Raw genomic sequence first — 26,104 nt, forward strand, 5'->3', positions numbered from 1 at the left:
TAGAATAGTTTAGTATCAATGTTCCTGTAACTAGCAATATTTTTTCTTTGCTTAAAGAATAAGCAAGAGGATAAGTAAAAAGACAAAAGCATGAACAACTTAAGTTTTGTGGCTGCCATGTCAATTTACTTTCTCAAAGTATTTAGGGCAGTTTTGGAACAAGGACTAACAACGCTCTTTTAATTCAACTCAACACTAGAACAAATACTATACAAGAGTCAATGCACCCACCATAAAACCCCAAGAAGTTGTGATCTGTAACTTATCACCCTTGTTCTTAAACGTGTTTTTAGTTGGAAAAATCTCTTGATGTGTATTCCTCCCACATAAGAATACTGCAATGGAAATGCTGTCAGTAGCAGCTTTTATTTTCCAGCTTTGCTAAAAACTCATGTCTTTCTAATGTCAAATTTTACACTGTCTTGAATACAAAAATTTCAAGAAGAGAGGAACATTTATCTTGCAACACTTCATGTATCTTTTATGACAATTAGACTTCACTAGCTGTTGTGTGTCAGGTGCATTTATATAAGCCAATAAAGTCTATCAGTTATTCAAGGTGCACAAGCACTGCAGTCATTCAAATGAAAATAGGCAAGTGAAAGCACACAAGTTTTAGGCGGCACATAGCATTCATATATAAAAAAAAAAAAAAGACAGGACAGGGACATGAAAGGGTGGTTAGTACTTGATATTTGGCTGTAGTTCCTACTCTGCCACCAAGATACTGTAAACCACAGCTCATCACCAGGCTGCTCTGTGGTTTAGTTCCCAATTTAGTTAATTCTACCTACACAGAATCAGGTCACTCAACACAAATTATTCAGTGGATATTGGAACAAGGACATTATTAATAAAATCTTAATGTTTTATTTTTATTATTCTCTGTGATTAAGACGAGCTAAAGGATGAAATGATAGGTTATCCTTTAATTTTCTCAGCTCCACTAAAAAAAAAAGTGGGGGAAAAATTATCTATGATCTGCAAAGGATGTAGATTTACTTACAAGTCTGCAGCACATATGTCCTCATACTACAGAAAGCATTTAAACTGCCAAAGGGCTACAGAAATATCCATTTTTGATATTCAAGCTTATCATTTAACAGGTTAAAGCTGTCACTTAAAACCTATTTTATTTAAGCACTTTAACAAGACTCAGTACAATGAAACTGATAAAGACCTGTACACATTTCACAGTCACACACAGCATTTAGAAAAGTAAGCTTAACCCACATATTATTAACAGATAGGCTTTAAAGGTGCTATCAAAACATTACTTGAGTCATTTCCATTTACTAGTAAAACCTATGTTTTACAAGTCCAGGAAAAATACTCAGAATACAGAAGTCTAAAACCAGATGTTTATATAGGTAGGCTGTAAACAGGCTGATGAAAACTAAAGACTATTTACTTTCTGTGATTTTTAACGTTACTTGACACATTGACTACATACAGTAAGATTCCAGCTTTGCTGCTGTAGGCTTAAATGGAAATTTAGCATTCATTTCAGCATAGGCAGGCATTTTTACTGTTTGTTAGGTTTTGACCAGAAATAAGAAATGTTGCAAAAGTAAACATTTCAGTTTTTTAAAGAATACTATGCAATACTATGTTAGGATGAAATTATTGTCCCTTACCTCTGAAATTTACCAGTTACGGTGTTAGAAAGGCAGTTAATCCATAGTAGAGGATCAGTTCAAGCAAGATTGCAAGATATTTGTCACTTAAAAATTTTAAGCACTAAAAGAAAGATGCCATCACTGATTTAATAACGTATGTATGCCTTGTCTTTGGACTACATCAAGGATTAAAACCCAAAAAACTCTTCAACATCCATACAGGGTTTTGAAGAACGGACTTACACAATCTAAGTAAGAAATCGCTTCAATGCAATAGATTTTATAGACCACCAGAGTATACTGTGGTTCCTAGTATTCTAGCACAAATCAATGACGGATGCAATAGATTCCCAACCTTTCTAATATCCTTAACATGTACAACTGAAACACATCATGTGTGCATCATTGTTGACTTGTTGCAAAGTGCCTGATGACGTATTTAGAAAAATGTTTTACATGCATTTTAGACAAGCATTGTTTTTAAAAAAAGCTCATTTTAAGTGACAGTGTATGACACTTCCATCCACAAATTCTAAAATATATAAAGGCACATAAATAATAATCCTTTCACATAAGATTTTAGTTGTGTATATATACATACAGAATGGATCATACACATCTATCACATAAAACACCCTCAATTTACTAAGTGCTCTTCTAACTGCTAGGAATCATTGCTTTCCTTAAAAAATTAAAAAAAAAAAAGTAGAAAAAACCAAACCAAACCCAAACTACTGAAGTTATTTCATGCAGAAAGAGTCAATAGAGTGCATATTGAGTAAGTCTTTGTTGAATTACCTTCCTACCAACGCTAACACATTAAAGCTCTCAGCAGGGTGGATTTACCCAGGACAAGGGCGTTTCAGCACCTTGCCTGCTATTATCACCCCCTGGCCAGGTGCACACAGCTCATCTTCAGTCACAGCTACAGCACCTGATTTCCAGATAAAACAAGACCATGAACGAGGAATACCAAAGCAAAAAATTGGTATTTCAAAGGATCACAATCTTTTATGCCTTTTGAGCTTAAGATCTTACCTGTTCACGCAGTTATTGGGGGCCAGCGCCAAGACAGTTATGTTATCATGCACAGTAAGTCTTTTTTTTTTTTTTTGTTTAATACAAACACAAGCTGGGTACTACCAAGTGCTTTGAACAGTGGAAACCTAATGAGAACAGGATAAAATGAAAACTGAAAGCAGTTTCTCAGACAGGAACCAATAACGAAGGCAAAGTATTCATTTGAAATATATAAGCTTAAAAGAAATTATGGGTTTTACAAATGAATATTAAAGCTACATGGGAACTCTACTGAACAAAGGATTAATGCATTAAGCAACACCCACACTAAGTGTATGAAGGAAACCTGTATAGCATACACACTTTATATGATCACGACTACAAGCATTCATTTGGGCTCACAAAAAGAAGTGACAGGAACATGCAGGAGGAGTAGGAAAACACCCATGTGTTGGGGAGAATAAAGGATCCGAGATGATAAGATATGAAACAAGATTTCTCTATTTGCCTTCCCATTTTATTAGTACTGCAAATGCTCCTGAAGTGATGAGAAACAGTGAGGAAGAGGTTAAGTGTATGCACAATTATGAATCTGATACATTCAGTCCTAGGCTTTTTAGTTTTTTTTTAAAGTACAGGATTTAAAATGCAGTTTCCTTGACCTTTTGTTTGAACAAACACTACTAAGACACACACACAGAGAAAAACACAGAGCAGCAAAAAGGCCAAGAAAGCAGCAATAAAGACCTCAACTACCTCACAGAAAGTATCATATTCAAAAAAGATATCACAATAAGATTTTAGATACATTTAATAAATACTTCAATGAAGTAACCAGTCAGAGAAACCAAAAGACAGAAAACAATTTTTGCTTCTAATTGAGCGATGCACAGAACCTAGTTTAAGAGGTTTGTGAGCTACTCTTGTAAAAGCAAGTACCCAGACAAGAGTGTCAAAAGCAAAATCTGCTAGTCATATTTAAACGTAAAGCCAGATAGGGGAAAAAAAAAAAGAAAAAGAAAAAAGGAGAAATAAAGTTTTTAGATATAAGAATGCAACACCATAAACTTAAGGTGATGACAAAACAAAGAAAAATAGAAAAAGCAACAGAATTAAAATATATAACACCATAGATCAAGAGAAAAAAATCTCAAGAACACTTAAATGCAGAACCTGTTAGCACCTTTTAATGCCTTTTTCAAGCAGACAAGTAACAGCGAGCTTAGCAGGTAAACTACAGGACCTAGGGACAATTCAAGGGCAACTGAATATTTGAGAAAAAGAGAAAGTTGTGAAGTTGCAGTAAAAGATCTACGAAAATATGTTTGGGTTTTTTTTCCATCCCTGCCAGAGAACAGCATAGAGAAGCTTCTGTGCTGGAATCTCAAACTTAAACAAAGAAGCTATGGTTTCTATTAACTCTGTTTAAATAGTTTCTCTTTATTGTTCATCCAAGTGTTCTGTTGAACTACACATAGCAGCATGTAGCCTCTCACTTAAAACTGAGAAATGGAAACCAGCAAGTATGATACCAGAAAGGTCCACGATTACAGTAACCATTAAATCTGGTATCTATACAAGGCAAATATGTAAAAGAAAAAAAATAAATCTTAAGCCTATGGAAGGGGCAAAAAAGATATACTGGGTAAAATCAGATAATCTTGTGTAAAATGCCTTGACATTGGATGTTCCTGAAGGAGTCAAAAGGTTAAAGGACAGGTGAATCCAGCTCATGTTTCTATCTCTAAAGCTAGCTAGTAAGTCCTCACAGAACTCCTCTGAACAATGTAGGCTGTTACATGAATAAGTAAGAGATTAAGAACTAAAAAATTCAGAACACATAAAATTCTCATTCTTTTAGCGAAAAGATTATCAGTTTAGACACACAGAGATATACAATAAGGCTTATATTATTCAACGCATTCATGTGTGAATGAAAAAAAAAAAAGGAGGGGCAACAAGGAATTGACTGAGTGTTGATGATTCTGTGTTACGCAGGCCAAAAAAAAAAAAAAATCTCAGAAACAACTGTTGCAAAAAACCCCCAAACAAAACCTGCAAAGGGATTTCATTACTGCTTAAATTATAATAGGCCAGAAGAAATGCAGTAAAATGCAAACCAAGAAGACCGCTTATCATTGTAAATGCAGTGATAAGCTCTGAACTGTTACACCCATAATAAAACCTTGGAGTTGTAACACACAGTTTCACACACACACACACACACACCCCCAAACCCAGATCAGTGCTAGTAAGATACCATTATCAGGGCCTTTAACCTTGGGAAGAAGCTGAGGAGAATGATAGTAGATATATGAAGAATTTGCAAAATGGAGAAGGTAAATGGAGAGACTATTCTATGTCTTACCAAATCTGAAAACTTAAGGGCATCAACAAATTAAAAGTATTTGGCCAATGTCAAATATTTATATGAATTTAAAGAGCAACTGGACAGACCAAGGGTAGAAGAAAAATCCCAGAAAGCACTATCAAATATAAAGATGTCACTGCTTACCACTGCACAAGGAAATCTCTAGGCTGCAAGGCACTAAAGAACATTCTGAGAAAGAAACAGCTGCTATTGAACACTTTCAACATCTCAGTAAAATATGAATAAAATCAAGTAAGGACAGCACTAGCACTGCATTTAGAAACAGCTCCCTGGGTCTAACAGGCGTATTATAAATAATGTAAAGGACTCTCATGAAAAAGGTAACAAGAATCCGAACCTGAAAAAGCCTGTCTCCATTCAGGTTCTCCAATATTAATACTGAGCATTGGTATCAACTTCAAGCCTTCACACACAGTTCACAAACAGTAACACTCCATTGTTAGTTGAGGTAGGAGAGAAGATAAAGCTGGATAGCATCCAGAAGAAGAAAAAAAAACAAACCTACTTTGTATTTTTATTAGCTTTATCCAGTAAGCTCACTACTTAATATAAGTGGGTTTTGTACTTATAAGAAGTCACAGGATGTCAAACATTTCCCTCAGCTCCATGTCATTAACTGACAAGAGTAATTTACATGCTCGATGAAGAGTAGTATGGAACAAGCTTTCATCCACAGGTCTTTCCATCAGCTAAATCACTGGGGTGGGAGCAGGGAGGAAAGAAAGTAGTCTTTGACATTACATCTTCTCCCACACATGAACAAATTCTCCATATACCATGAAGCGTACTGATGTCTGAACTGATCTTTGTCACATTGCACAGTGGTGTTACTTACTTGAAGCCTCAGACACACATCACTTTACCACTTTAGCAAGAAGGCCTTACTGCAATTGAATGTGAGAGGCAGTATCACCTGAACCACAAAGAAAATTGCTCACTTTTACTTCGAGAGGATACTGATATAAACAACCTATGTCTGCTGCTCAACTCCACCTTTCCCACCACGCTCCACAAGGTAAGCTGAACAAATAAATGTGCAGGTGGAGACAGGCATGACACAGAAAATACAGACACAAGATTAGCTACTGTATTCAAAAACGCCTCTTTCATGACTTTCATTATGATGAACATGAAGCTGGATTTTTAATATATCTTTTATGTCTAGATATTTCCACAAAAACATGCCTCTGAAGTGCAACATATAAACTTATTCCATACTTAACATGAAGATAATAAAAGTTCCTAAATAGTACTTGCAGATAGAGTCTAACTGTTCTACTATCATTAATTTATAAATGCACTCTGTACCACAAGTTTCATCAGCGAAACCAGAGTTTATATTAAACTGTAGCTATCTAACCCAGCACTGGATTAGCTTGAAAAAGAAACAGCCAGTAACAGCTCAAAAACATGCTATAAATCTTGTCCCAAAGGAAGGTAGGGTGGTGCACAGAAAGGATGCATATCACCTTAATTATTACCATAAACATCCGCAAGGGAAGTCAGCTTGCTGGAAGCCAGTCATTTTTTAACATTAATTTTTCATCCTTAGTTTACGTGTAAGGGCCCCAAAACGTGTTCTGTCCGCTGGATTTCAATGCTTTCTGTCGAGCAAAGCTAAAATTAACTAAAAGAGAAAAAGCATTGCTTGGCTTCTTAAAAAAAATTAAGCCTCCAGCTTCTAAAGACAACCCACCTGCAAAAACTCTATTCGCAGACTGCTCTGAAGCTTTAAGAAGTTCACAAATTAAATGTACTAGCTATAGAAAATAATTTTCTTGCAGATTCTCAGCAATAGTTCATTTGCTGGTATGAAGAAAATTTTACCCTGCTGAAATACCAAGATTTTATAGCATTAGGTAGGAAGCAAGCAACAAGAATGCATGCACATACTAAGTAAATAATGCAGGTGTATTTGTTCAAGCAATAGTCAAAGAAAAAGTAGCAAAATGAAAGCTGAAGGGCATGCCTGTCCATGGTTATCAACATGTGCAAAATCTCCCTAGAAGGTATTTCTTTTGGAGTCACATCCTATAAAATGCCTCCAGTCCCTTTTGGAAGTGTATAGTGGTAATTCTGATAAGAGTATTACACAGGATTTTTTTGCAGAAAAAGTTCATTCTGTAAGCACAAGTCCGGTAAGTTAATCAAAACCCAACAAATTCAAAACCTTCAGGGAACAGCATACAGCTTTGTTAGATTTTGTTTTCACTATGAAACAAGATTTCTGGAATCTCAGACATACTTAGAAGTGAAGGCATATACATATTAATGGCAGAATAGAAATCCTTTCATTAGCTAGAAGATGCTATGTAAGCATACCTCCAAAGTTAATGGTGTCTGATTTCTTTCAGGAAAAAGATTTAAACTGTTCGTCCACAGGTAGATGGTCTATTACCAGCTTGTAGAAAAAGTTGTTTGTAACAAAAAAAATGTAGGTTCTAATAGCTTTTATGTGTTCCCTGGATCGTACTGTTGAGCTTTCGGTGTTCAGCAGAGCCAGTTTGAGTCTCTGGAGAAATCCTCCTACTCACTTTCCACAAGCTCCGAGAGTCCAGTGGCACTGTGTGCAGTACCTATGTAGGAGTAAAGTTTCTGGAAAGATTGACATTCCACTCAAAAAGCAAGCAGGCATTAGGCACCACATCATAAGCATGATTTGTACATACAGAATATAATGACACAGAGGAAGAGACTGGAGAAGTATTTTGTGCTACAAACACCATTGTTCTGATAAATGGTTTTATTAACTTCAGATATTTATTTGCTTATCAGCGAATGTTGAATCTTTTCATTTACTCAGAAGCCTCCTGGATTCTTATCTTAACTGCAAAGTAAGGGTCTGGTTCAATCACGAGTACATTGCATGTTTTTCTTCCATGCACTTCCATGGTTAGCTCTTAAGATGGTCTTACTTGCCCCAAGAACAAATGAAAATATTTGTATTAACATACATTGACAGACATTTTATTTTTAAAGGTGATAACAAGGATGGGAGAGAAGAGAATAACATTTGTTTACAGAGGTGTTGAAGTCTAGGACTCAACTTTTCTTTCTCTGGGAGCAGCAATACATTTGTAGATATGATAACAGTCTTAGTCATACCACAACTGCAAGTCATCAAATAGCATTAAGTTGAAAAGGGAGCAACTTCTGCACCCCCACAAAATGAATGCAAGTTGTCAGGAGAGCAATAAAACAAAGGAAAAAAAGCATGGTGGAAAAAGGAAAGAAAGTAGGTGGAAAACTAAGGATGACGATATTATAGAGACTATAAATTTTAAAAGTGGAGGGGAAAACTATTCTTAAAAGGTGTTTCTTTCTAGCATAGCTATTATTGTACAATGATCATTTAAAGTCATTAAAATAATTTTGCACACAACCAATGAGACAGCCTTGCTGCTTTTTCCATACAGGCATCTCTGATTAAATCCTTTATGGGTTAGCTGTGATAAATCTAACACATTCCACAACTGGAAAGTTAAAAATAAGCAAGCTTTTTGTAATTTCTCAGTTGATAATCATCATTATTAACCTTCTCCACCAAAAAAAACCCAAACAAATGGGGGGGGGGGGGGGGGGAGGGGGGGGGGGGGGGCGTGACAGGACAACGATGGACCCACAACCTGCAGAAAAGCGATGCAAGAAAGATAAACCTCACCAAGCTCACTTATTTTTGTAGAGGAAGATCTAAAGTTATCATAAGAACCTACACAATGCTCAAGAGAATTTCAGCAGTTCTGCAGTTTAAGCTCTTCACCACAAACACACTCTAGCAGTTCATCAGGTTACCATCAAAAGTGGCCCTTAAAAAAGACCCAAGACAATTGCTTTGCAAGTCCACAGAGCCTTACCCTGCCTAGTAAGCACTTCTAATAATTAACTGACTGAAAAGGATTGGTTTCATTTCCCAGTTTACTGTTTCCAGTCTCACCTAAATTTTTCAATGAAGTGTGCTGCCTGCTGCTGCAAAGGGCCCTCTAGCAGCATGAGTTTCAAGAGTACTGTAGTGTAGCAGGGATTTGTTCCAGTTTTATTTGAAGATGAATGTACAGGTACTAGGTACTTCCAAATGTTTTCCTCCAAAGCCACTGTAAAATATCTCCAGAGGTTACCAGTTTTTGCTGCTGCTGAATGCAGATACATTATATTAGAGAACTGGTTCAGATGAGTAATGTGCTTTTAACTTTTCAACTCTTTCCATCTAATGCATTCTGTCTGCACAGTGGAACACACCAGGTTCCTTTTGGAGGAAACTCAATTAACAGATTATATTCCAACCACTCACTAGATTAAATTTTTAAATGTGCACAAGAGGAACCTTGAGTCCTTAACACCAAACAATTTACAGAGCCTCTATTTCATGACATAAATCTACTAATGTGAGTATAGTTCTTCCCCTTCTACCCTCTGGCTGCTCATTTCTACCTTTCTAACACTCTGGGACTATGCTAGATCAAACATTTTGTTATCATAAACTAACAGATTGACTTCCTAAGTGGAAGGTGGAAGAAGATTGAGCTAGGGCACTTTTCAGCTCTGGAGTTCCCAACATAAAAGGACATGGGCCCATTGGAACAAGTCCAGAGGAGGACCACGAAGATGATCAGAGCTGGAACAGCTCTCCTGTGAAGACAGGCTGAGAGTCGGGGCTGTTCAGCCTGGAGAAGAGAAGGTTCCAGGGAGACCTTACAGCAGCCTTCCAGTGCCTAAAGGTGGCTTACAAGAAAGCTGAACGACTTTTTACAAGGGCATGTGGTGATAGATAGATTTAGATTAGATGTTAGGAAGAAATTTTTCACTATGAGTTGCCCAGAGCAGCTGTGGATGCCCCATCCCTGGCAGCGTTCAAGGCCAGGCTGGATGGGGCTTGGGGGAACCTGGTCTAGTGGAAGGTGTCCCTGCCCGTGGCGGGGGGGTTGCAACTAGGTGACATTTAAGGTCCCTTCCAACACAAACCGTTCTATGATTCTAGGATTCTTAATCAGGTTCATTGTGTGAATGCAAAAAGTGTTATCAGTATCTTTGTTATCAGCCAAAGAAAACATTTATGCATTTCAAACAGTGAAAGGGGCAAAGACGGATAATCTTTCCTCAAATACATGGGTGTCTAATACTACTCCTATCTATGGTAAAAACACCAGCAGGTTATTGACAGCAATAGCAGCAGATCTGAGAAAGCCAATTCCCATTGTTCTGCACCAACTATGATGACGTCCCAAAATTTTATCTGAAAATAGTCATTAACTTTTGTTTAGATAGAATCTTTTCTCCCCTACAGCAATGCTTGGCAAATGAGCTTTCCAGAAGTCTGAGTAATTGCAGGTAAAATTTGAAGGGGCATTATAAACTGACAGATAAATTTTTAAGTAATTAATATTCCAAGGCATAATACTCCTCTTCTAATAATCAAAGATTTTTGTGAGATTTCTTCAGGCTTCGCACAAACATTTCACTCTGCATCAAGAGTTAGTGTGTACAAGCAAACTGCCAGAAAATGAAGACATATAGGCGCTAAAATAGAGCTTTGAAGCAAAGATTCTTTTTAACCTTAAGTGGAAGAGGTTAACACTCTGAAAATATTTGTAAATTAGAGAGGTTCCATATTTGTTAGCTATCATTTAGCAATGGGTTGGAGACACACTGTTTTACATTGTTACAATATATCGTAAACTGTTTAGAAGAATTTTTTTGTACTATTTATAAATTCTAAGTCACGCAGTTTATAAAATAATTTTCTTCCAAGAGATACAAAAGCACCTCATAACCTTCTTAAGTACAAGCAGAACTCTGCACATCTACAAACAAAACGTAACAAATTTATTTCTGTCTGCAAAGCTCTCAGTACAAATACCTTCCCCATATGTTCTCAATTTCAGAGCAAGATATTTGTGCATATTTCCTTAACAGCAAAAACAAGGACAGAACAAAAATTAAGTCCTTAATCAAAAAGATTCAAGCATTGCAACTTAGCATTACAATGCTGTCAAAAACTTCCCAAACTCTCACCTCTTAATTCCTACGTGATTCCGCCTCTCCAACCTTACTGGCTAGCAAATGTACATGAATGATGCAAAAAACCCCAAATAAAATCTTTTTCATCCACATATAAAAGATCGTTACCTTCACACTGTCTCCCAGATTTCTCTGTTATCCTAGGACATCCTCTTACCTGCTGACTGGCAGGCAGTCCATTTTTACGTAAGACACTTCACATGCTTGAAAGGACTTAAGCATTACAAGAAATGGTGTTACCTGGGGTGACAGACAGTCCAGTTCAAGTTACCATCATGGCTGACTTGAAGCAGTTACTTCAATCCAAATATCGCAGGCAAGTATCAGATCACTATCGTACTGTGAGAAATTTCTCTCAACTCTGCTTTCTTTTCATCTGAACCAAAAGTGAAACGTCCACTGGGCCACAGAAAGCTGCTCTCTAGCCCAGCAAAACAGAAAACTTACCTGGAATGTGGATTCATGTCTCTCTTCCAAAAACATTACATTACTAGCAGCAGTATTCAGATATTCACACGCTAATTAAGTATGTTGAAGGTCCTTTCTTCCTAGCTCTGCTCTGTGTACACATAGAGGAAGTGGATCCACTAACAAGAATGATGTTTTTAAGCCTATTTGGAGAATCCGGTGTTGCAACCTCCAGAACTGTCATCTGAGCTATTTCTTTTTGCATTGCTTTAGGGCTGTATCTCAAGGAAGGAGGATGTATAGAGTGGATGAAATACAGATACCAAAAAGGGGTATGTAGCAGCTGGACAGAAACTGTGCGCCTGGGAGGCATAAAAAAGTGTCAGGAGATTTGAGCCAGTGTTTCAACAGACTTCACCAGACTTCATTAGCAAGCAGCCATTGGTCTTCCTCACTATCCACTGTGTTCCTCTTGGCACAGACTACTAAAATAATGACAGAACTTTTGTGTTTAAGCAACTGGCAACTCTCCTGTAATTTGCTTGCATGAATACTGATGACTCAATGGTTTTAAAGTTTCAGAAGTCCTAATTAGTAGTGTATATGCTTTGCTCGCTAATAAACGTCCTGTCCAGGAGCATCCTTGAAAAAGCAACTATTTTTTTTTTTTTTTTCAGTTTAAACATGAGAGTTGACATATTGATATTTATTCTATTCCTAATACATACACAAAACCCTAACTTACATAAACAGAAATTTTCTAGAGAACGCAAGGGCTTTGAGTAGAAATAGGAACACCCACCTTTTCTTTTTTAAAACCAAAAAACCCTCAACATTTATAAGTCATCTCAAGCTCAACAACTGAAATTTTTTTCATTAAATTCAGATTTGATTTCCACAATAAATTCACAAAGCACTCTTCCCATTGCGAAACGAAATATACAAGGACTAACAAAAACACTACCTAATGATATATTAGCAGAAGATAGATTGAAAATTGCTAAGAAAAAACCTACAGTGAGTTCGATACAAATGAAGTACCTGTGCAGCTGAGGATGAGTGTGTGCTTAAGTGCTTTACTGAGTCAGAGCCAGGGCATTCATTAAATTACTGGATTATGCTACAAGATATGGATCATGCTGCAGGAATAAGAGACGGGTGTTTCCAGGAAATAAACTACTTAACATTCATGTTGATGCTATAGCCTTAAACACAGTATAGGTAAGTAGAGACTGGAAGGAAAAGCACTGTTCAGAAATACAGATACGTTGGCAAGAATAAATCAAGAGTCACTGAATGGTTGAGGTTGGAAGGGACCTCTGGACACTATCTGCTCCAACTCTGCTCTGGTCATGCTGGGCCACCTACAGCTGATTGCCTAGGACCATGTCCAGATAGCTTTTCAGTATCCTCACTGACTGAGAGTCTACAAACTCTCTGGGCAACCTGTGCGAGTACTCCATCACCCTCACAGTAGAAACTTATTATTATGACAAATAACATCAGACCAAAATAACTGTAGAAGAAAATACTGGATGAAGAAACATGATCTTATCAAATGCATTTGCGATCTAAATCCAATAAAATCTTGGTTAAGAGACTCCAGCATGACACAACGGCAATAGTATCTCATTCTGTAGCATTAAACACGTGCATATATTAAGATGGGGGTGGAAAGGGCAATGACAGTAGCACCAGGCACTGAGAAGATTTTCATAGGAACAGATGAGTCACAACTGAAACGGAGAAATACATCAGTGCTCTGAAGTCCTCTTTTACAAGGCTATAAACAAAAGCATCTATAATACAAAACTGCATAGGGTACACAGGCCTGTAAAGAGAGCCATGACAGAAATCAATATGATTTTAAAAAGCCCAATATTTATACAGAGTAAGAAAATCTCCAAATTGGCTAGAGAAGAATACCTGAAAGAATCTGTGTAAACCACCACTAGATTGACAGTTTGTATTTTCAGAATCTTGCGTGAATGTGGACACCAACAACAGAAACCTATGTTTTCCTCTTTCGGTCATAACAAAGACCAAGATAACTGCAGGCCATCCTAATACTACTGCTATTCTTTGCCTGTTGAAGCATACTAAGAAACTTGAGAATGAAGGAAGAAAACACACCTGTTAGCACTGATCCTAAATTAATAATCATGTAATTAACATTAGAAGTGTCAATTCTCCATCATCTCTGAATACTTTCACAGTGGGAGAGATGACAAAGTTGGTAATGATACCTCCATCTGGAACGTGCCTTTTAGTAACAAAAAACCCAGAACACTGCAGCAGCCAATTCTGAATTAGATGCAAACAGTAGATGTGCTAACACAGCCACAATATTGGCCTGAACTATGTGCAGAGCTCAGCTGCATCTGATACACGCCATGTAGATATTCACACATTTAATAATTTTAAACTCATGGATAGCCTTATTACCTTCAATAGAGTGACTCATTTATGAATGCAAGGGCAAGCACATAAGCAGTTTCAGAATCAAAAGTCCAATTTTAAAGAAAGTTAAGGAGTAGTAATTTTGCTAGACCTCAAACACAAGACCTTCTTGCACAAGTGTCAGATTACAAATTGAATTTAAAACTTGAACTCAGCAGCTGAACACAAGAGCCAGGTATTTTTTTTTTCTACCTTTTTGCACAAGACATTTCTCTCATCCCGTCAGTCTTCTCAATCTTTGAAACTCAATGGCTTCACAGTGAGGGGAGGGGAAAAATAATACCATTCTGCCTTTCAAAGTGTATCATGATTCTTAATCCAACTTCTTATCTGCCTGCAAATCTTCATTTCTGTTGCTCTGTTTTCACATATCAGCTTACTACTCCCTCAGTCTACATTATAGTAGTATCTATTCATCCACATCAGAATTCATATTAAAGCTAGAGTTAGCACACAGTGTAGCCAACTGAAGAAATTAAATCAAAACCTTAATATTATCATAAATTACATTTAATTCTTCCTGCCAATTTTTCAAATAGACTCCTTTCCTGTTGTGTTGTACGCATAATAAAAATTGGATGGGAAAACTTGAACATATGCATGGGGTAAGCTGCAGAAGAAATGTCTCTTCCACAACAACAGGTTAAAATAAACTGCAGAAATTTATTTTCCTACTTTACAGTGTCTCTTTAAACAGATTTTAGAATACATATACACAAAATAATCTCCCAAAGTTTACTATAAGCCAATTTTGCACAGAAATTGCTTTCATATTTACCACTTTTTTCAGCTTTCTCCCTGCTACGGGAGTAGCCAGGAACTGAAGAAGAAAAAGTTGCACTATCCCCTGAAGATGGTCCCGAGTTCTGATTGTTCTCACTATGGTCCACAGCAGCAGCGTTTAGCTGGGACCTTCCAAGATGCAGCTGGGGGTGAGAGGGACTTGAGGGGGGATCAGGATCTGAGTTCATTTTAGCTGTAAAAGAAGAGAATAATGATTAATTATCAGGTAGTAGGGTTACAATATAAAACCAGAGTAAACACTTAAAATCTGAATATACTTGTATAATTAGTTAAACAAAAAGCATAGCAAAGAGCAAGAAGGCTGACAGCAACTTCAAGATGTATTTATACATTCTTCAGTAATTCCAAGTATGAACAGCTATTGTTGAGTAAGAGTGACCATATATAGCATTGTGCCAGAATAGCCACTGCTATAAACCAAATAAAAACTGATTTTGAAGTATAGATAAACACTAGAATTAATCAATCCTATAAATACTGGATACAAATAACTACTTTGAATCTAATGTTCTACTTACACATGCAAGAAATAAAGACTAGCCCCTAACTTTTTACAGAACAGTACCGACGTGTCCATAATGATAGAAAAATTTCACTATGCATCAAGGGCCTGGTTCACAGCCACCACCTAATCAGGCAACAGAGAGAGACAAGAAAGGTAAGAAGGCAAAGGAGGAGATGTAAAACTCTGCCACTGGAAATGAGGTGAGGGACACCACTAAAGATGCTCTTTATGGCCATTTCCAATTGTAATACATACAATCCAAAAATAAGCTATTTACTACTATATCCAACTATACAAAAAAATAGTATTCATACAAAAAAAAAACCAACCACTAAGTCAGGAAGGGAGAGGTCTTACAGTTTCTTACAAGAGAAGGCCTTTTAACTTTCACTGTAAGCCCTCTCCTAAATGATGTGAGGATCTCTGTTCTCTATTATAAAGTTCCTTAAATAAGGAAACTTTCATAAAAGCGCTTAGTGAAAACTCAGCTTTTATAAGACAGGCAGCAGCAAGGTGCAGGCATACGCTGCTACCACAGAATAACTCAGAGCGCTCCCGGTGCTTAAAAGTAATTCCCCTCAAGTTAAACAATTTGCAAGGAACACTGGAGAGGGTGTCTGGCTACAAACTTACAAACTGTATTTTTTAATTCTGTACATTCAGAATACTGACCTAAAGGTGCCCTTGTAAAGGTGAAGGTAGCATAGCCAAAACCAAAGATCCACTGCTCAACTCAGCCAACAACTACCCCCACTGAAAAGATGCTAAAATCCCAGCAGGATGCTACAAGCACCAGCAACTTATGTGTTGTAACTACACTTACTACTGTAAGACATACTCTTTGTACTTCAGACAACTTGCTTGCCCAAATTAAGCTTCCCTGAACCAGAAAATATTTCACTGATACAAGTAAATGCATTTCTGTATTATGTTTCTACATCAAGTTATAAATAAACCAACAGAGTTCAGTCAACCTTCAAACAATCCCAGGAAAACACAAGAGATTAAAATACTTTCCCGCTAAACCAGCACGAGTATTTTTAACCACTATACAAACACAAAAGTTACTTCACCTCTGGTTTTAAGCTTGACCTTAGCGCTTCGGCAGAGACGAGCAGAAGCCCCACGGTGCCAGGCTCCGGCTCCCGGAGCACACCCCCCCCACCCCAGACCGGGGTCCCGGGCGGGGTCCCGGCCGAGGGCCCGCAGCAGGCCCAGCTCGGCGGCAGCCAGCCACCAGAAGGGCTCCCGTCCCCGGCCACCCCCGCCTGCCCCGCAAAGCACACCGCCAACTTTCCCTACTGCGGGCTCAGGCGCGAACCGAGGCTAGCCCTTCGGCTTGGCTGTAGGGCTGCTTCTAGAGGCCTGCCAGCGGGAGGCGGGGTAAGACTCTGGGGAGCCCGGGAGAGCTCCGAAGGCAAGGGGGGGAACCGGGAGGCACCGGCGGGCCCGCGCCGCCCCGGGCCGGCCGAGCCTAGCTGCCAGCAGTGACTCTGCAACCCCCGGCGGGGCAGCCGGAGGGATCGGCCTCGTTCCCCGTGAGGCCGGAGGGCGCCCGGGCGGCGGCTGCCACCCCGGAAGGCCGGGAACCCCAGCGCGTCCCCCAAGCACGGCGGCGGGCCAGAGGGAGGCCGGCAGCTCGGGCCGTCCTGCCGCAGGTCCCCGCCCCAGACGCTCACCGAGTCCGGCAGGACGAAATCACCAGCGGGGACTCCCGGCCACAAACTCCCCCGGTGGCTCCAGAGGCTGCGAGGCGCCAAGTGGGGGCGCCTCCCACCGCCCTACGGGGGCGGCCCCGGCCCGGCCCCGGCCCCAGCCCTCTGACCGCCCCGCCCCGCCGCCACTCACCGCCCACCACGGCCCGCGGAGGCTTCGCCGCTGCCGGGCGGGCCCGGCGGGTGGAGGAGGAGACGGAGGCGGGGGCGGGCCGCGCAGGGGCGGTGCACCGGCCGGCGGGAGGAGAAACGCGGCTGGGGCAGCGGCGGCAGCGCGTCGTATGCGGCCTGTTCCCGCGCTGGGGGGCGGCGGCGGCGTGCCCCGCGGGGATGGGAGGCGGTGTCTGACGGGGGGCGGCCGGGGCGGCCGCGGGCAACTCCAGAGTGGCAGCATGGGGGCAGCAGGGGTGGCGCCCGCCCTCGGGAGAGGCTTCGTGGGGCAGCCGCTGCGAGGCGGGTTCTGGCGAGCCGTGAGGCGGCGGCGGCCTAGAAGCGGCGAGAAGGCCGCCCCGAGTGGCCACCAAGCGTCGGGGAAGGTGCCCGACAGCCTCCCCGGGCATCGGTCCCGAGCTGTCCGAGTGCGGATATAGGCCTTCCCCTCAACCAGGGCCCTGCACTTGTCCTTCCGGGGAGCGGGAGGGGCTGGGGCCAGCCCTGCCGAAGCGCCTCCTGTGAGCGAACAGGGAGGCGGGCAGGGCTTCGGGCCCTGTCAGCCGCGGGGGGCGAAAGCGGCTTCCTCGGGTCTGAGAGGGGGCACGGCCCTCCTGCTTCCGAGTTCCTCCGTAGAGAGCAGAAGGAGTGAAGAGAAGGGGGAAAAGGGTGAGAACAGAGTAACTACTTATTCCTGAATGTCTTTTAAGTTGCTACTGTATACACTACTCCTGCCTGCATGGAAAGCACCTGGGCTGGTAGCGAGCTGTAAACTTGGGTGTATGTGTTGTATTGGTTGTATTGGTAGTAAACGTCTTTTTAGAAATAATACACTGTTTCTGATTTTTTTACCTAAAGAATAAATAAGTCAAGGTCCCTACGAAGTACTGTGAATAGCTTCTAATTAAAAAAACACCCCAACCTCACAAACCCAAAATAGGAGATTAAATTTAAACTTCAGCCATTCATATTTAGTCACATAAGTTGATTCTTCACAAGTCCCAAGTTGGCAGCAGATCATGGGAAGCTATGATATGTTCCATTTTTCAAATGCCAGTTAGATCCTACTTGTTGATGTCACTGCATCTTGGGGTGATCCCCAAACAAAAATATGGCCCCCAGCATCCTTACTATTTCCTTGCCTTGGAAGTCATAACAAAATTCTTTCTTTTACCTAAAATAAGTTTCAAGAAACATAAAGTTATGCTTCTGTTTACTTCAAATTAAAATAAATTTTGGAAAGAAAAGAGTTACTTTTAGGAAGATCATTTCAAGTCTGAGTGTAATATGGTTTTATCAGGAACATACAATGCCCGCCTTGTGTTTTATGTTTAGGTGTTTCTTTAGAGTAGACTGACAGCATGACTGAACTCAGATATGACAAACTTCCTACTGCTGCAATCTGCTCCCCCAGCTATTCACATTTTCCGCAAGATATTATTCTATACCACTGATTTGATATTTAGTGGGTGTGCTTAATGGATGTAACTTGCTTAGGGAACAGGTGGAATTGAGGGTGGTAGCTGGAGAAGTAACTGAAAAGGAAATGTAAAAATAAGTCTCCCCTGCTGCTTGTGCCTGTTCCTTTCCAAGGCACAGTCAAACATGGCATAAGCCATTCCAGGGAAGTTCAGTTTAAGATTAAAACTGACACACTGACTACTAACCTGCTTAACAGGGAGACTCACTGTAAAATATATTCTGTGGTTGCTTATGACCGATCTTACATTGAAGATGCACATTACTGCCATTGCTGAACTTGATCAGGTCCTTACTTAAGATAAGGTCAACTAACCCTTTGCAGTACATGAATGTCACACACACCTTATGTACTCACATACATGTTATATAAATACATATAATATTACTGAGAGTAAACTAAGCTCGGACATGATGGCAGCTTCTATTATGAACTTCACTCATTTCACTTTGGCTTACACTTTATCACAAACTATTAGTTTGCATTTGGCATTATCACAGTTGCTAGTTGTTACAGCTACAAAGAAACATGGAAGTACTGTGGTATCTTGTCACAATCCTTTTTTAGTTTCAGTTATGTACTATGACTTACAGAATTAACAGAATGGTTGAGGTTGGAAGTGACCTCTGGAGGTCATTGCTCCAAACCCCCTCTCAAGCAGGGTCAGCTATAGCCAGCTGCCCGGGACCATGTCCAGGTGGCTTTTGAGTATCTCCAAGGATGGAGACTCCACAGCCTCTCTGGGTGACCCGTGCCAGTGTTTAGTCCCCCTCACATTAAAAAAGCTTTTCCTGATGTTCAGACAGAGCCTCCTGTATTTCAGTTTGTGGCCATTGCCTCTGGTTCCTGTCACTGGGCAGCAGTGGAAAGAGCCTGGTTTCATCCTCTTTGCACCCTCCCTTCATGTATTTATATACATTGGTAAGATCTTCCTGAGCCTTCTCTTGTCCAGGCTGAGCAGCCCCAGCTCTCTCAGCCTTTCCTCACAGGAGAGGTGCCCTAGTCCCTTCGTCATTTTAGTGGCCATTTGTTGGACTCTCTCCAGTATGTCCATGTTTCTTGTACTGGGGAGCCCAGAACTGGACACAGCCCTCCAGGTGTGGCCTCAACTGGTGCTGAGCAGAGGGGAAGGATCACCTCCCCTGACCTGCTGGCAACACTTTGTCTAATGCAGCCAGGGATACCATTACTCATCTTTGCAACAAGGGCACATTGCTGGCTTATGTTCAACCTGGTGTCCACCAGAATGCCCAGATCCTTTCCTGTCAAGCTGCATTCCAGGTGGGTGGCCCCCAGCATATATCAGTGCCTGGGGATGTTCCTCCCCAGGTGCAGGACATTGCATTTCCCCTTGTTTAACTGCACAAGGTTCCTGTCAGCTCAGATTTTAGAAAATCCTATTGCAACAAAATAAAGGTTTCAGTTCAGCCAGTTTCTTTTTGGATTAGAGTGTGGGTATTTCCTGAGCTAGCTCGACGGCATCAGTAAGCGAAAACCAACCTTGGGAGAGAGACAGAGTTGTGGTTGTTGGAAGGAAGCCATGGGAGCAAGAAGAGAAACTTTAAGATATGGAGCTGTCTGCAGGGCTTGTGGCCTTGTAGATAACGGGAGTTGCTAAGCTGCTGTGTCTGCAATAGAAAAAAAAGCTAACAGTGGAAAACTACTTAGCATAGTTACAGGCTGATACGCCAGCCCACTGTAAAGGTATAAAAGGCTTGCTTGATTTTAATAAAGTTTCTTCAAGGTGTCTTTGATCCGCTCTCGGAGTCCATGCATCAGTACGCCACATCAGAGAATCAATAATCCTTTTATAAATATTTTGTAAGTTTACACAGTGATTTTTTTTGACTTTTGCTGTTTTCTGTAAACATTATTTACTCAAGAGATGATGAAATGTAGTAGGAATGACTGCCTGGGATGTACACTGAAATTAACTGCTTTTTCATATAGTCATCAATGAGTTATAGAAATATACTTCAACAGGGACATATAATGATCTAAGCAACTCGTATGTTGCCTCTGTTGGAGTGCATGTGATACAAACTGACATTTTCACATTCTGTTGTGAAATTCATATTCCAGCACCTAGGCATGTGTGTAGTATTGAAATGTTTAAGAGAAGTCTGTCTCTTAGAAAATTTAATTTATAACAGGAAAAGACAAGATCATGCTAAGCAACATTTAAATGTAACATTTTGTTACTAAATCAATCAATTTAAACTGATTTATCTATCATATTACTGAAATGAAATTGCATTTGTAGTGTTGCTGGCATACAAGTAGTTTCTCAGTAGTCCAGAGGAAAAACTATTTAATCAAACTGTTCCTAAAATGAAGAGAGAAAGCAGTGATCATCCTAGAAAATAGAACTTGCATGCAGATGAATCATTCCAATGAATAGCCTTCAACTCTGTATGTTTTTCACAACACCTCTGAGTAAGAGTCCATTTCTTTAGTCCATGGTACACTCAGAAACTGATTTGACATAATTACTCTGGATGTTTCTGGAATCTGTTAATCCTACTGAAAATATTGTCAGCAGTGCTCTTGTAAGAGTTAGAAGAGCTGAAAATTTCATAGAGAAATGCCATGTGCATCTTCAGTAGTTATGAAAGGCAGTGCATTATGGAAATGAAAACTGAGTGATGGTAAATAACCTGTACTAAAAGCTGTCTCAAAGATCATCTCTTTTTTTTGCCCCACCTTACCAATTAAGAGAACAGCTGTTATTTCAAAATAATAGGTTTTGTTGTTTACTCTGATACACCCATTTTAACAGTATAATTTAATTGATGGAAGCATTACCTCAGCATAACATTAGTGCAATAAAAGCTCTAGCATACCTCATGAGCATGGGTACTATTGTTCCATTAGACTGAGGACCAAACTGAAAACACATTTTATTTTCTTTAAAAAAAATTTTTAAGGCACTGTGTAAATCTAAAGCAGCAGGTATTTTCTGTCAGAGCATAATAGATTAAGCGTACTGAAACCATAGACATAGAATCTGGAGAATCAAGAATATGATGTCAGCAACTAAGATGTTAGTGCCATTTGGGATGGACATATGGCAGAAAGAATAAAAGGCAAGGGTGGGAGGAAACAGAAAGAAAAACATAACGAAGTGGGCACAAAACCCAGGTAAAAATAGGAATTGAGGAGTTTTGTGGAGATGGCACCAAAGACTCTTCTTCCCAGATCCGCCTATTAAATACCTCTGTCACCTCAGGGCTGAAGTAGCTTTTGCCTGAGTACCTGTTTTCATGCACTAAAGTATGCAGGGTAATATGAGTGTCTCCCCTGTCCACTGCTCTTTAAACCTGTCTTTATTCCACTGTCCTTATGCCAAATGGCAGCACGCAAGTAGTATTCATCATTGCTTTATATAAAAAAGCAACACTGCCATTCTCCATTTAGCTAGCTCAGCTGTGAGGAAAGGGTCAGTAGTTTCCTTTTCATGAATACCTATGCTATAGGCGACTTAAGTGGCATCAGATATTCAGTTTTGCACTTAATTTCTCAACTATCTTTTATAATCATGGACATACACTGTGAAAGAAGAAAAGGTTTTAAGAACAAGCACAGATACAACCATACTCACGCAGGTGATAAGTAAGGCTGCGAAGGTCTTGACGCAGCAATTATTGGGCATTAAGTCCTAGGTTGGAGGCGTTCCCTGGAGCTGGTAAAGGGGAGCGTGCTCCTCTTTCACTTCCTTGAACATTCTTCATTTGTTCTTTTCACAGCTTTGCTAAGACAGCTACTGATTTCACTGCTAATCGACAATCTAAATGGGACTTTGTTCTCTTAACGCATGAAGCTTCACCTGAATCAAAGCTGAACTTGTTCTGTTCTGCTACAGTCTAGAGAAAACAGCAGTTTTCATAGAGGGAAGGAATATTACCTCAAATGTTTATACACAAAACCACAGCAGCCAGTATCAGCGCAGTCTGGAACACTTATCTTGAATCAATTTGGTGTTGCCAGAGATGAAATTTGGTCTAAAATTAAACTGGACATAACTAACCACTGAGGATTTCTTGATAGGCGTAACTTCTTACTCTACAGTTTGTAAATAGTTTGTAAGTAAGTGAGATCGCATTAAGAAGTGCCGTGGCCCCCTCAAACAACATACTTAACACAGGTGAGCTTGTTTCAACGTTTCAAATTGGAAAGTATGCCACAAATTTCGTCCTATAGATTGACACCACGTTAGTGGTCTCCCCTTTGCGGGTCGAGCATAATCCTTTGCTCGCAGTGACCCCTAGTGGGGACGGGTGAGACAACTTAGTGCCGTCCGAGGTGCTGCTTGTAGAACGTCGCGTACAGCCGTTACCTGGTTAAGGGGACACGTGTTCCGTCTGTTTGACTGTATGACAGACTGCTTTAGGAATTAAACAAGCATGCAAAACACGAACAGGGAACGGTAAACCGAAACCCACTCCCTCAGCCAGACTAAATACGGAAATTAAAGGTCTTCCATGGTCTCTGTGTAATTTTGGTTAGATTTTTCTTTTTCAAAAAAATGCATCCATGATTCAGGTAATTTCCAGCATTCGCAAGAGCAAGAGATTGCTTTTACTTTCTGAAGTACAGCCTTGTACTGGTCTTTGCATGAGAGACAGAAAACAGAAGGCTGTGATGCAAGAATTTCTACAAAGACTGATGTAAAATGTACAGCTTCTCCAAACCCGGACCCCAATGTAGTTATGAATTAACTTCAGTATATCACATACATTTTCTTCACCCAAGATTACTGGAGTGAGCATTTCCCCCTCTCTTTTGCAGAACAATTTGAATGAATTGGGGAGAAGAACAAAAGCTCTGAAGCAACAATTATTCTGTCCGTTTCTCCAAAACTGCAGATGAAAAGGAAGTGGAGCAGATCATTATAGGAAGTACATTAGTAAGGAATATTTGTGATGGTTGGCAGAGTTAAATCTGGGATTTGGCAGTTGAAGGAGATGTAGCTCTAGAATTAGCTTACTCAATCCATGACTATTCAGAATTCAAGCTATAAGCATCTGGCTCACTTCGGACAAATAGAAATGACCATTCCTTTGTCAGACGGACAAGTTCACATAGCTTGAAATACAAAGCATTAATAATTTGCAAAGGGTACAACACATTTTTTTTCTGTAAACTATCTTCTGTCCTTCCCTGGATTCCATCTGCTACACAGCAGCAAACATAGACATGTTGTTCTCCATCCACAAAACATTACATATAAATTGCTGTCTGAAAACCTGGGTTGCTATATCTCAGTTTCAGGCATGTTTAATGTGAAGGATTCTGTAATAGAGATTGTGCATAATTTAACTAAGGTTTTAAAAATGTGCAAAACTATCATATTGAAAAATAAATTTCTGACAGGAAATACATGCTAGTAGTCCTACACATGTCAGATAAAATTCTGTCATATTGTGGCTTTCAGTCTTTTAGTAAGGAAGCTTTCTTAGAGTCATGTTGTCATTAAGCTTTCAAACCATATTTATGTCAGCATTGCTGTCTCCAAATCTCACTGCTTCCTGCCTAAAAAACTTCCCACTTATTTCAAAGCTTTGTATGCAAGCACATTGACAGAAATGTGAAAAGAAGGTGAGTGTTAAGGAATTATAAAGTAGAGAATTTCAGAATTATTATCTGGAAAGTCCGCATTATTCATCATCAATTTTCAGTCACATAATAAGAGAAAGGGTTCAATTAATTTGAACTGCATATTTAAAACTATTTTCTTTGTCCTTTAGGCTTTTATCTTACCAAAACCTTTTCAATCCAATCTTTATACTATATATTTATGCTTGTTCAGATTTTATTTATACGTGTCAGTACTCCAATCCTGTTAATTAACATCAAAAGCAGTGGATTTTACTAACTTTACCTGACATTAGGAGTGTAGGGACAGGTTGCAGCTCTTTAATAATGCTGTTTTGTCATAGCAAATGCAGTCATCTAATTATTCTTATGATGCCAAATGTAGTTAGTCTGTATTCTCACAGGATGGGGTTGGTCAGTTTGAGCTTTCAATATCTTTACAGTCCTGTCTGTAATTAGTAAATTACACACACAAGGCTTCCACCAGGTGGCAGCAACACTCTTCAGTCTTTTAAGCATTTGCTGTATTTTGGATGGTAGAAATGTTATATACTAAGCAGAAGGAAAAATATGTGATTTATAATAATAAGGTGATAGAAAATTATTTTCCTGAACTCTCAAGGTACAAGCACTTATGAAAAGTCATCTTTAAGTAGGAACAGACTCCAGCATGCTGGGCAATATCCATTGTTAGGTTCTTAACATCTGTTTCAATACAAATACAAGTATTCCCCTTGGTTCCTGAGAAACTGAAATTGTTTACATTTGCTTTTGATGAAACCATACAGAGCAAACAGTGTGAAATGCTAATTTACTAGTGGGAGCTTAAACCTCATAGAGGTGTCACAGTTTTGGCTCAAATTTAGGCTGATCAAATCCACACCTTCATCTACAAATTAAATGCTCTTTTTTAGACTTAATCTAGATATATTTCTGTAAGTGCTGTACAATTGCTATATGCCTATCCTGTATTTCTGGAGGAGGAAATATCTGCACCGTGAGGCTTCCATTTGCCAGAAGTGGAGAACTTGCTGTGCACTCACTTTTCAGATGCTCTGCACGTGGTTAGTGAGCTTTGTCACGTTACAAACGTGTTCCACCTGCAGAGCTTTGCACCTACTTAGGGCAGCAGTATGAGTTCTACATACTCAGGGTTTCCAGATTTACTGCAGCCCAGTTAGAGTTATGGTCTGACAGCATGCATCAAGTCCTTGCCAGTGAGAAAATTCCTCAAACTTCTCCTAGAAAAGTTTCCAGGAAGAAAAAGAGGGCATGTCTGAGGAAATGAAAAGGTGTAACAGTTGTGGTATCTCAAAACTAATTGCACAATAGCTGTCTGACTCTTCAGTGTCTTGTCAGGCACAACCATGCAGTATGCTGTTATTTTCTGGAGTTCCCTATGATAATGTGTGACAAGATGTAATTGCCCAAAATAGTCTTCACAAGCAATGAAGAGGACATCATCTAATTGGTCAAGTAGAAAGTCCTAAGGAAGAAGGTGGAGACAAACACTACAAACTTTCTCACACAGAGGAAATAGTTTAGAACAAATGCCTGTTTCTGCTCATACAATACAACCTACTGTCATTTTTAAGAACAGAGGTCATCTTGTACACTTTACAAGCACTTCTTTTGTACATTCTCAGTCAGCAGAACTCTATGCTCCAGCGATACACCCATCATCAATAATTTCCACAAATCCTGCACAAGTGAAATATTTTTTCCTGCTCCCTCCTGTAGAGGTGTACATGTGTAAAATTCCATAAATATTTCCAAACCATTTCACTGTAACCTAAGAAACCACAATCCTTTCTTGTGCATTCTCAATTTGTAACCTATTGCAACTTGTGTGAACACATGAACTGCCCATTTTCATTTTTCCCCCCAAATGCTTACATTTACAAAAAAGCTACTATAGGAAAAGATGGTATCAAGATAGGC

General features: G+C 39.8%; 1 protein-coding gene across 2 annotated transcripts in view; it reads right to left on the reverse strand.

The window, feature by feature from the left end:
* WFS1 (wolframin ER transmembrane glycoprotein) overlaps nt 1-17,038 on the reverse strand; it is a 34,002-nt gene extending 16,964 nt beyond the window's left edge. The window contains exons 1-2 of one of the 2 annotated variants that reach the window (XM_055796607.1): nt 16,903-17,038; nt 14,693-14,890 (exon numbers count right to left, since the gene is read on the reverse strand). In XM_055796607.1, the coding sequence (XP_055652582.1) occupies nt 14,693-14,885 (193 nt within the window). In that variant the 5' untranslated portion in view covers nt 14,886-14,890; nt 16,903-17,038. Of the gene's footprint in view, nt 1-14,692; nt 14,891-16,296; nt 16,450-16,902 lie in introns of those variants that run through there. The other variant, XM_005243077.4, reaches the window with a different exon arrangement.
* Between the last annotated feature and the right edge of the window lie 9,066 nt (nt 17,039-26,104).

The sequence above is a fragment of the Falco peregrinus genome, chromosome 2, assembly GCF_023634155.1.
Source record: "Falco peregrinus isolate bFalPer1 chromosome 2, bFalPer1.pri, whole genome shotgun sequence".
NCBI lineage: Eukaryota > Metazoa > Chordata > Aves > Falconiformes > Falconidae > Falco > Falco peregrinus.